Source organism: Macrobrachium nipponense, chromosome 37 (genome assembly GCF_015104395.2).
Source record: "Macrobrachium nipponense isolate FS-2020 chromosome 37, ASM1510439v2, whole genome shotgun sequence".
In the NCBI taxonomy this organism is placed as follows: Eukaryota; Metazoa; Arthropoda; class Malacostraca; order Decapoda; family Palaemonidae; genus Macrobrachium; species Macrobrachium nipponense.
This window is the reverse complement of record NC_061097.1, coordinates 22311352-22324513: the sequence shown is the minus strand read 5'-3', so window position 1 is coordinate 22324513 and position 13162 is coordinate 22311352. Positions and strand designations below refer to the sequence as shown.

At 34.3% G+C, this 13162-nt stretch overlaps 1 protein-coding gene and 1 long non-coding RNA gene across 2 annotated transcripts in view; both read right to left on the bottom strand.

Moving 5' to 3' along the window:
- The window catches only part of LOC135209316 (troponin T, skeletal muscle-like), a 188584-nt gene extending 176972 nt beyond the window's left edge, over positions 1-11612 (bottom strand). Inside the window, exons 1-2 of the mRNA XM_064242020.1 lie at positions 11191-11612; positions 8251-8417 (exon numbers count right to left, since the gene is read on the bottom strand). Of these exons, the coding sequence (XP_064098090.1) occupies positions 8251-8417; positions 11191-11612 (589 nt within the window). The remainder of the gene's footprint in view (positions 1-8250; positions 8418-11190) is intronic.
- Positions 11613-11893: 281 nt separating this feature from the next.
- Positions 11894-12572, bottom strand: LOC135208937 (uncharacterized). The gene is made up of 2 exons (XR_010313247.1): positions 12454-12572; positions 11894-12057 (listed from the first exon to the last, which is right to left on the bottom strand). It is a non-coding gene; the product is annotated as an uncharacterized LOC135208937 (long non-coding RNA).
- Positions 12573-13162: the final 590 nt, after the last annotated feature.

Genomic DNA, 13162 nt, shown 5'->3' with positions numbered 1-13162 from the left:
ACACACAAAAATCCCTCTTCTATTACCATATAACCATTTAAGACCAATTATACAGAGAGATAAGCCAGCAAAAAAAAAAAAAAAAAATCAGGAAAGTACCACATAATACATACCTGAAATCGCCAGTAAATTTAGTGACATTTTTACTGGTTAAAATGAGAACTAATTCGATAAGATAGTCGCCGAATAACAGAGAACTGTCGATCACTGCGAAAACAGTTAAGATTATCAAAAGGTGATCATTCTAATATCAACGATGGAAAGAAAGATAACAATAATCCAGATTTACTATAAAATAATTTTGTTTTGTTTATTTATTATCAGCGCGAAATATAAACAAAGATCATATATATATATATATGTATATATATATATATATATATATATATATATATATATATATATATATATATATATATATATATATATATATATATATATATATATATATATATATATATAGATATATATATATATATATATATATATATATATATATATATATATATATATATACACCTATGTATGTATGTATCTATGTATGCATAAAGGTCCATTTTAATTCACTGAAAAAGTATAGTTCAACAAAATCAACAGCAACAAAAAATTCTGTCCAAAAACACGTTCGTTCTTTTCCAGGAACTCCTAGATAAATTCCACTACTTTCAATAGAATAATTTCGCAGTGGGAATTTTGTCCTTCGCTTAATCTAAACCCAACTCCAGAAAAAACGGAAATATAAAAAAAGAAATAAAAAGAAAAAACAGAACAATAAAGTATAGTCCGAGAATAAATGTTAATTTTATGTGATTTACGCGGTATAAATACGATAACCCTTGAAAAACGAAAACAGTGAAGAATGACTCTTTGTAAATCAGTAGAGTAACAAATTAACTGAAAACACCCTCCAGTCCCCCTGATGCAACTAAAGCAACATCCATGTTAGCAACAGGAACAACTAAAGCCTCATGCAAACGAGACGAAAACGAGATGGAAGAGAAGGAACGAAGGAAGGAAGGAACGTGAGCCTGAGGACTTTTACCGAAGGAAGGAATTGTCAAAGGAAAAGAGGAGGAAAGCGAAAAGGGAAAACGATCTTCCGTCGACTTCCTTCCACCGACGTTTTTTTTTTATGCTGCCAGACTCGCTTGCCTTTCTGGGACCCGTCCTACGCCTGCTTTACATAGTATATACATTACCTGCATTTGAATGCATGTAGATCGATATTTGAAAAGGATATATATATATATATATATATATATATATATATATATATATAGTATATATGTAGTATAATATATATATATATATACATATATTTTATATAATATATACATACATATATATATATATATATATATATTATGATAATAACTTGTTCACGAAGCATATAAAACGTGATGCTATGAATAAATAAAGGTTTTTGCCACGGAAGAAAAATAAAAGGCGAGAGAGCCAAGAACTTTCGGTCTAGCAAGTTCTTGGCTCTCTCGCCTTTTATTTTTTCCTCCGTGGCAAAAACCTTTATATATATATATATATATATATATATATATATATATATATATATATATATATATATATATATATATATATTATATATATATATAATATCTATATATAAACATACACGCGTGCAGTGTGCGTGTAATAAGTGGTTTATGTGGGATTTTCCTAACCGTACCAGAAATTGTACAATACTTAAATGTCAGATATAATCATAAATACAAGACGAAATGTCATCACAAAACGTTGTCAGTTTCAATAATTCCAATTACAACCGAACAGCCCATTCGTCACTTTATAATCGACACTCGATTTCTAGTGTTTTTATATTTTGAAACAATGTTCTGCACTGTTTTTATTTGCTTGGTAATTTTGTCAGCGTTCGAGTAAACAATGAGGAAAAGTCAGATTCACATCATGTGACCTTTTAAAATATCTGGTCCTTTGTACAAATTAGCCAAAATTCGGTCTGGCATATATTTTATAAACTAACGAAGTGATGATTTCTAAAAAGAAATAAAAATCCCCCATCGTCTCCGACTTCATCATGAGACCGGAACTCAATAAGCGGCGGCAGAACAGATCACATTCCCTTTCATCGAAATTAGATTTTATTTAAGAGTGATGTAACTCAACGCTCAGAAATCAGGACGGGCTATTGGCCCAGGAGGAAGATTTAATTACGCAAATGGTTCACAATTTTTCACCTGAACCAAAAATCCAAACTCATTCCTCTGGCTTTCTCCGTCCTGCCTTCATTCCCCTGAATACTCTTTCCCTCCCTCGTCATTTGTGGTGGGACGCCAAGTTACGATACTCAATAAAACAAGTAATGATAATCCGAGGTGTCTTCGGCGTAATCGAGTTTCCAGTGCAGCGCATAATGCTGTATGAAAGTGAAAGTTTCAGCCACCGCCCATGAATTTATCATACGACAGTGTTGGGCTTTGTTGTTGCGGAGCCAGACGTACGATCATGGCCAACTTTACCCTTAAATAAAATCAAAACTATAGAGGTTAGAGGGCTGCAATTGGGTACGTTTGAGGATTAGAGGGCGCATAATCTACATATCGATTTGCAGCCCTCTAGCCTCTGGAGTTTTTAAGATCTGAGGGTGGACAGAAAAGTGCGGACGGCAGACAACGCCATCTCAATAGCTTCCTTTAACAGAAAACTGAAATGAATTTCATGCACTGCTCTGCCCTTCATCTAGTGTTTGATTATAGATTTCCCCCTAGTGTCACTTCTTTGGATATTCATGAAATGCAAAGAATTTGAGACACGGAAAATGAAAAATAATGAATTCGTGTTTTGTTTTTCAAATCGACATATTGGAGTACTTCTACAAATTGGATGTGTATATAAAGAAATTAAGAGGTATATTCGAGTGTTCTAATGTGTTTAAATGCTTATATATACACTTGGAAGTAAGCAGAAAAATTTCCCCAAAGCGTTAATAGTTGTATGTTTGCGCTCTCTCTCTCTCTCTCTCTCTAATATTTTTTTGAGCCTAGCCAGAGAAGGACCAAAGAAGAACACCTGTATTCACAGATTAACCTAATCTTCCTAATTGGATCCAGCCAATCTTCTGTTCTTAGCCGCCATGAACCTTCTTGTCTACTGAGCGAAGGATATTATGTTTCGGGAATATTCGGAGATGATGTTGACTCGCTTGGAGGACGTCGACACTTGTGCGAAATTTCTGCATGTTTTAGTTTGAACTGTCTTATGATTGTGTGTCATTTTATGAAATTTGGTTGTGCAATATAAGGTTCATGCTGATATGTATATGTATATATGTAATATATATATAATATATATATATATATATATATATATATATATATATCTATCTGTGTGTGTGTGTGTGTGTGTGTGTGTGTATATACGTATATATATATATATATGTATATATATATATATATATATATATATATATATGTGTGTGTGTGTGTGTGAGTGTGTGTATATATACGTATATATATACTATACTATATATATATATATATATATATATATATATATATATATATATATATATATATATATATATATAATATATATATATATATATATCTATATATATATATATCTATATATATATATATTTATATATACTATATATATATATATATATATATATATTTATATTATAAATATACACATACACACACACACACACACACACATATATATATATATATATATATATATATATATATATATATATATATATATATATATATATATATATATATTTATATATAAATATATACATACACACCACACACACACACACACACACACATATATATATATATATATATATATATATATTTTTTTTTGTGTGCATGTGGAAAGAGGAGAGAGAGAGAGACAGAGAGAGAGAGAGAGAGAGAGCCGGAATGACCTACTTGAAGTTATTTGAGTAGTTACCGAAACGCTGCTAGTCATCAGCAGGTCTGTGGCAAAAATAAAGTCTGTAAAAACATGAGTCGATATTCAAACGCTAAAATCTGTCATTAGGATAACTCGTCAAATATGCACACTTCATAAAATAACGATTCTGCACCGATAGGTATAGGAAGGGAAAGAAAGAAATGGTGATTTTTATTCTAAGGGTAGTCATGTGATAAGGAATGTGTTATGTGATCCACTAAAGAATTGCTTTCAGAATTAGAATAGAAATAATTACACCTGTTGATACTGCTGATTATTTCCTGTGAGGTGATTTCATTACTGTTTCATTCTACTTTCATTTCTTGATGTCTTCCGTCGATCTTTTTCTTGGTCAATATCATAAATTTGATTTTGGAATAATTGGTAATTGATATCAATTTTCGTTTACGAGTTGGACCGATTGATAGGTGTCTAAAATTAAGGACTCCCCCCCCCCCCCCCCCACCCCCCCCCCCCCCCCTTTCCTCTCCCCGTCCCCGCCGTCATCAAGAGATCCGAACTCAATGAGCTCTGACGGAATAAATTCCTCTCCCCTTCATAGCAAATATATTTCATTCAGCGTAATGTAATGCATCGCTCAGAAATCCCGGTATAATCTCGGTCCCGTGAGGGAGAATGGAATTACAAAAATGATTTACAACTTTTTTCATGAACCGAAAATAAAAATCCTTTTCTTCCACCTACTCCTTCATGCCCTCAATCCCATAAATATTCATTGCCCTCTCTGGTCATTTGTGTATAAAAATGAATTCTATACAGATTTTAATGATAAGGTAACTTATTAAATTTATAAGTTAATATAGGAGATATTAAATAATAAAGTATAAGTTACAATGAATTTAATTGTAATGTATATAATCGAACCACAAAAATAAACTTCTGAATGACAAACAAACACTTGACGTGAACCATAAGGATAGAAAGTGAGTACTTGGGCTGCATCATCCGGAGGCCATGAAATGAATCCGAAAGTATACAAACACATCTGAAATAGTGAACAAGAGGAATTCTTAAGATTTCATGTATGAACAGAATCGGACGCAACTACCCCAATGAAATAACAGCCCAAAAGTAAACAAGTAAAATGTAAAGTATATTCCTATCCCGTAAACAAATCGTCAAAATAAGAGTAAAAACAAACAGAATTCAATACAATTAAATAGTAAATTGACTAATGAAATACAATTAAACAAGTAACTAGAAGTATGAATAAGTATGTAATTCACTTATATGTAAGGTAAGTATAGTAAGGTACGTATAATTTGGATAAGTATAGATAATAACACACTTATCACATAAGCAATCGATTAAAGCTGCAGGAATAAAAAGTAAAGATCTGGACAGTTTAAAAAACAAAGAAAAAATAGCTTTTCTCTCACCTTGTTTTTAGTGTGATTTAGAGATAGTAAGCGGGTTCCCTTTGGCAGGTCCGGGTCCAATGGTAACTTGATAGAATTATTCCATATTTGCGTAACACATGACCGTGATGCAAATGATAAGATCCATATGTCACTAAATCACTTCAAAGTTTAATCCACGGTATGACTGGAACTTCTGCTGAAGACTGCTGTTGTTAAGTTCTTGACAGGTACTGCGGTTTCTCCGTCACTCAGTAAACAAAGAAACATTTTCCGCATTAAAATTGGTGGTTTGTTCACGGCAACACCATTTAAAAGGATTAGACGAGAAAAGCTATTTTATGAAAATTACGTTAATTTTAAAAATTGACTAGTTAAGTAATTACATAGGTAAAGCACGTTTAATACTGATGCCGTAGTGATAATGCATATTTTTTTAATAACTGGTAAAATTAAAGGAATTAAATACATATTTTTCTACACTCCGGGAGAGATTTTGATTTAGTATGAATCAAAAGTAATATAATGTAAATGTATTTACATGAAAATTACACCCAAAAATAAAAACCAACCAAAAGAATCCAAATAAAACAATATTAACAGTAATGAAAAATCCCTAATCAGATTCAGCCAAAATTTGGTGAATTTTGGCAGCACCCTGTATAGCTGCTTTTCTTTTAGGACGTGATGATACAATATGAACATTATTAGTGTCTGGTACACCTTGCTTCTCATCATCGCCTGGGACTGACAAAAGAGGATTTAGGAAACTAGAGTGCAGTTTTAATATTTCTCCAGTTTTCCCTTTAAAGACTTTCACAGCCGTAACTTCATTGTTTATATTTGTTATAATTTCCTTAATGCGTCCCATTGGATAATTACAGGGTTTAGCTAAGGGTTCCTTCAAAAGTACTATATCTCCAACTTTAAGTTCTTTATGTTGAACGGGCTTGTATCGGTCTTTTTTATTCACGGCTTGATATATAAGATTCCCAATAAATTCTTCATTGTATATTTTAATGAGATTATGTCGTACATTTTGTAGTTTCAGTAAGATGAAGGAATCTGATCTGCATTGAATTCCGGATCGGGATCTGTTGGGCCTTGTGTTAGGGATTATATTGATGGAAACCAATTCTCTGCCATGAATCAACATCTCCGGGGTAAGATGTTCTGGGAATCTCTCTCCTGAAGAGTCCCTAAGAGACTCTTTAAATGAAATTGGCCTTCTGTTCACCAAATGTATAGTTTTGTGAACAATAAAATCAAAATCCCGAAGGGGAAGAACATTATTGCGTATTGCTCCAAATAATAAGCGCTTGGTTAGTTTCACGCAAGACTCGACTAACGAGCCGAGTTGATTACATCCCTTGTAATATTGCTCAAATTTAAAGGATTTAATTCCACGTTCCTGTAAATATGCATTTGTCTCGTAATCGCTGAGGAAACTAGAGATCTGATTTGCACCAGCAACGAATTGTGATCCCAAATCAGACAGACATAGGGAGGGAATGCCAAATTCATATGTATGAAGTTGTAATGCTCTAATAAATTCCTCTGAAGTTAAATCCATACAAATTTTCAAGTTAATAGCCCGAGACCACAGACACGTAATACATAACAACCATACCTTGACAGTATTTCCTTGATCATTCTTTATTTTAAATGGACCCATATGATCAATAAAAATAAAAAAACTTGCTGTACGGTATGTTTCAGGATTAATCCTGAACTCTGGGTAATGACTGATTTAGTTTAATTACCCTCTCATTTACTCTCTTACATGTAATGCAGTTTGACAGAACTTTCTTCACAGCTGAGTATATATGGGTAATCCAAAAGTTTCTTCTAAGTTCCGCCAACAAAGGATAACAACCAGCATGCGAGAGCTTCACATGCAATTCCCTTATAATCAGAGGAACCAATATACTGTCCTTCGATATTAGTAAAGGATAGTTGAATTTGTTAAGATGTTGGACTTCCTTCAATCTTCGGCATTTACTCTTCACCCTCACCATGCCATTTGAATCAAGAAACAAGTTCAATTGTGCAACAATGTTAGGCAGATTCTTCAACTGCTTCTGTTTTGAGTGAAAATAATCAAAGACATCTGGGAAGTGAATATGTTGATCCCTGATTATAATCTGCCTACAAGCTTCATCATAAAAGTTAAAGCCTTCATCTTCAACTTCAAAATGATCTAGAGCTGGATGTTTACTTTTAAACTTAGATTTCAAAATGGCTGCAGAACCTGAGCACCACCGCATGCACTCTCACAGCCTTCTCAAAACTAGAAACCCTATTAAAAGAGAAAAGATGTTCCGAGCACACATGCGAGGTGAACAAGCACTACCACAATTGGTCTCCACTTTATGCACTCGTTTTGGTTCAAATAATCCAGGTATAATGAACGACAATGTGCTGTCACTACAGATCACATTGCTTTCGCTTTCGTAATGAACTTGGGACCAGTTATATAGTTTTGTTTTCATACAGCTGCCTAAAGGATAAAGGTCTGGTGATGCAGTCTGCTGGATTATCTTCTCCAGACACAAAAAAAAAAATTTCATACAAGAATCCTCACACAGCTTATTGATATACTCTAACCTATTGAGTACAAAGGGTTGCTTTTTTTGTAGTTTGTCAAGTTTCAAGGCATAAGACTGCAGCCTGGTCAGTACCACCAAACTGTCAGAGTAGACTTCACATCCAACTATCTCAATAGGATCAATGCAACCAAATCCTGAAAGTTCATTCTTCAAATCCTTTACAAGTTTCAACGGTTAATGCAAGAGCTTGCAATTCCAAGCTTGGTATGGATTTTGACTCCAATTGTTTACTCACCAGTTTATTCTTGCTAAAATAAAGTAGATATTATTTGTATTTATGTTATACAGATACACTGCAGTGCCAAACAGAACCTTACTACTATCAGCAAACCCAACCAATTTATATTTGTCAGTACGAGCACCAAAATTCCGTGGGAACTCTACAGAAGGTGCAGAATTGGCCTGCTTGCAGATATTCTTCCATTCATTGATCAAAGGAGCAGTAAGCTTTTCATCCCAATCTAGTTCTGGTCTACACTGCAATCTGTGTAGAAACAATCTGCTCGATTCAGTATAGGTCCATTGAAATTAAGAAGATCGAACTGTGAAGCTATAGTAGATAAAACTTCTCTTTTGTTGATGAATTTATATCCAGTTGTATGGGTTTTGTAGACAATGTATCACTCATTCGATCCCCACTCAAGTCCAGCAGTTTTACTTTTTGTTGGAGTCTCTGTTTCCTGAATTTTGTCAATTTTCTTTCTGTAATGACATGTCATTAGACAAAAACTGCTGAAGTGAAACTTATATGGACTGAAAATATCCTCCAACATTGTATACATCCACACAAACACCTCCGACGTTTCTGCCGTAAATGCACAGTTGTCCATATAAGACAAACTGATAAATGGTTCTCTTGAGTTTCATCAATGGAAAAGAATCATTCGTAGAATCCAGTATCAATATCTTGTATAATCCAAGCATTAATAATGCAGGTGAACATCTAAGTCCAAAAGGAAGTCTACTATTCTTATAGCCAATAATTGAAAAATCTCCCTCTTCAAGATTTCTAAACCACAAAAAACAAAGGCGATTTTGGTCGACTTCCTCAAGACCTATATTGTTGAATGCCTTCTTTATATCAAAGCAACATAGTTTGCTTCCGAACCTCAAATTGATAATGGAAGTGGAGAGTTTCTGATTTAATGTTGGACCTGCATGCATAGTTTGATTGTGATTCATACTTCCTTTGTCACTCAAATTGGATAGGACACAACCCTACATTTTGTGGTCATCGATCAGCTTAAAAATGCCCATAAAAGGCATGAAGCTAGACTGGATGCCTCCTTCTTGAATTGATCTAAATTTTCAATTCTCTCAATTATTCCAGCATCCGCTTGCTCCTTAAATACCATATTTATCTGCTTCAATTTATCATCTAAATTCCTTGCAAATTTTCTTTGCAGGCTTGACAGTATTTTCTCTGATATATTGGAAGTTATGTCCCAAAAGGTGAGTAAAAACTCTAGGGTTCCAGAGTAATGGCATCACCAGCCTCCCTTCACTATTTCCTTGTAGTTTTCTCTAAAACGTAATTGACCAACAGAGTATGGATTTCAACAGTTTCAGAGTACATTGAAGTCTCTCTATGTAATGCTTGGTCACAACAGAATCCAAGTACATCCTTGTCAATATCAACTAACCCACCGACTTCATCATCCTCTCCTTCAAAACAAATGATTCATTTCTATTTTCGATTTTACCAAAATCTATATTAGATGTTTGTAAAACTTAGCTTCTTCTGAAGGCAGGTAGTCGGGGTTCTATTAGTTATCGAAATGTAGGAAGACAAGGAGACTTCAGGGGCATATGGGGTTGTAAATAAGGCCCCCCCCAGATCATGTAAAATAGTCTCAGTTGCTCCCTTTAACACTACACCATGAGGAGTTCTTGAATATATGATTTCTCTCCCGAATACAATTTCAGTCTCAGGTATGCAATAGCTGGATTTTGATCCCAAAATAAGCTGATATCAGAAATATCTTCTGAACCATCCAAAAGTCTTTGTATCTGCAATTTATATCCTTTTTGACAGAAATCCATTAACAACTCTGTTCAACTTGGGAAGATTCAAAGTAATATTTTATATTAGGAAGGCACAATGCATAAATGACTCTTGAATCCCTGTCAAATTTCATTTCCACCTCGACAATTTTGGTGTCATAACTTCTAGGGACATTGATACATTCACAGTAGTTTAACACTCTCTCGTATGACTGGTAGATTCAATCTGCTTGCCAACGTCTTCAGATATGAAATTGGATTGACATCCACGTCTTTCATACAACGCACATTGAATCCACTTATGTTACACGTGAAGGTTGGAAGAATCGTATCTCCCTCACTTGAGTTATTCAAGCCTCTGTAATAGTAGTAATGTTTATTCTGGGGATCTTTCCGCAGGAGTTTTAGCCTTTGTGTCTTTCTTGCCCTTGTTTTTTTCATGGAACTTTTTCTTGTTAAGGTCCAGATTCTTTTGACCAATGTCATTGGATTGATTTTCCCCTGGACGAGTGCACAAGTAATTCCAATGAAAACCTTTGCAATTTACACACCGATCTCTAAATTTGTATCTGCAACTTTCAGTAGAATGTGATGCCAGGCCACATCTAGTACATCCATCGATACTCTTCAATTTCTCAACTTTGGAAACCGGAGAAATAAAGTTCGTACAATCTCTGATGTTATGGCTAGCCTTTTCTTGGACTGTGCTACACAAGGAGCATGGATAACATTTTGCAGTAACTCCACTAGTTCCCTCTGGTGTGAAGTTCACATTTATTGCCATATCCACAGAATGATCTGTTACTTTCCCTTTCTTCTTATGGTGATGGTATCTTGTGCAGGCAGTGAAGAAAAAAAAAAAGTTTCACCAATCTCTTCAATTGAAGGCCATGTATGGTTAGTAATATTTATCAGTAAATTCCTGAACTTCTCATTTAGACCTGTCCACACAAAGTATTGCAAAATATAATCAATAGTAACATTCAACTTACGGACATTCTCTATTATACCTTTTGAACTTTTGGATACATATTCAAATGGGTCATCACATTTGTCCAAGTTTAGCTCAGATAGCTGCTTGATGGTGCTGAATTTCTGAACGTCTGGAAAGCCAGCAAGTGGCCTTTTCTAAGAGCTCCTTGCTTTACATATATCCTTGGTTATGAGACTCCAAGGAATCTATCAAATCAAGGCTCTTTCCAGTTATCTGCTGCTTTAGGAGTAAAAGCTTTTCGTAGTCAGAGTATTCATACCTGTTGATAACTGCCTCAAATTGAGATAGAAATTTAGTTAGATCTTCGTTCTCTTGACCAGAGTATCGAGGTAAAGGAGCCGTTGGTCTCTTCAAAAGGGGAAGAGCTGGAGTTGGGGGTGATGGTGTAGTCGGTACAGGCGATTGGAGCTTAAATAAACACGAACGTAGTTTGTCTTGATAATTTTCACAGGCCTCCAATTCCTCCATCTGTTCACTTTCGTTTTCTTCAGAACTCCATTTTATACCCTGTATTTGAAGATCCAATTCCTTCAAACGTGCCATGTTGTCAGTCAACTTAGACTCAAGTGCTAGCTTATCTGAAGCTTCAAGTAAGATGAACTGATCACGTCGATCAAACGACTCCGTAACAGACTTTCTTACAAACTTCCGAGAAGTTATTAATCTCTTCAGTTCAGTCATCTTGACTAATATATAAGTAACAATAGACCACAGTAAAACAATAAAATGCAGTACTAATATAAGCAGAAGTGTATAAACAGTAATCACAAAAGTAACTTAACGTAAATTTTATGCAAATTATCACCTTGGACCCAAAACCTACCTCCGGGAAACGCAGCCACCCACTCAACTTCCAGATCCTGTCACGGTCGCCATGTATAAAAATGAATTCTATACAGATTTTAATGATAAGGTAACTTATTAAATTTATAAGTTAATATAGGATATATTAAATAATAAAGTATAAGTTACAATGAATTTAATTGTAATGTATATAATCGAACCACAAAAATAAACTTCTGAATGACAAACAAACACTTGACGTGAACCATAAGGATAGAAAGTGAGTACTTGGGCTGCATCATCCGGAGGCCAATGAAATGAATCCGAAAGTATACAAACACATCTGAAATAGTGAACAAGAGGAATTCTTAAGATTTCATGTATGAACAGAATCGGACGCAACTACCCCAATGAAATAACAGCCCAAAAGTAAACAAGTAAAATGTAAAGTATATTCCTATCCCAGTAAACAAATCGTCAAAATAAGAGTAAAAACAAACAGAATTCAATACAATTAAATAGTAAATTGACTAATGAAATACAATTAAACAAAGTAACTAGAAGTATGAATAAGTATGTAATTCACTTATATGTAAGGTAAGTATAGGTAAGGTACGTATAATTTGGATAAGTATAGATAATAACACACTTATCACATAAGCATCGATTAAAGCTGCAGGAATAAAAGTAAAGATCTGGACAGTTTTAAAAAACAAAGAAAAAATAGCTTTTCTCTCACCTTGTTTTTAGTGTGATTTAGGAGATAGGTAAGCGGGTTCCCCTTTGGCAGGTCCGGGTCCAATGGTAACTTGATAGAATTATTCCATATTTGCGTAACACATGACCGTGATGCAAATGAGATAAGATCCCTATGTCACTAAATCACTTCAAAGTTTAAATCCACGGTAAGTATGACTGGAACTTCTGCTGAAGACTGCTGTTGTTAAGTTCTTGACAGGTACTGCGGTTCTCCGTCACTCAGTAAAGAAAACATTTTCCGCATTAAAATTGGTGGTTTGTTCACGGCAATAACCATTTAAAAGGATTAGACGAGAAAAGCTATTTATGAAAATTACGTTAATTTTAAAATTGACTAGTTAAGTAATTACATAGGTAAAGCACTTTAATACTGATGCCGTAGTGATAATGCATATTTTTTTTAATAACTGGTAAAATTAAAGGAATTAAATACATATTTTTCTAAGGACTCCCCCCCCCCCCTTTCCTCTCCCCGTCCCCGCCGTCATCAAGAGATCCGAACTCAATGAGCTCTGACGGAATAAACAAATACCTCTCCCCTTCATAGCAAATATATTTCATTCAGCGTAATGTAATGCATCGCTCAGAAATCCCGGATAATCTCGGTCCCGTGAGGAGAATGGAATTACAAAAAATGATTTACAACTTTTTTTCATGACCGAAAAGTATAAAATCCTTTTCTTCCACCT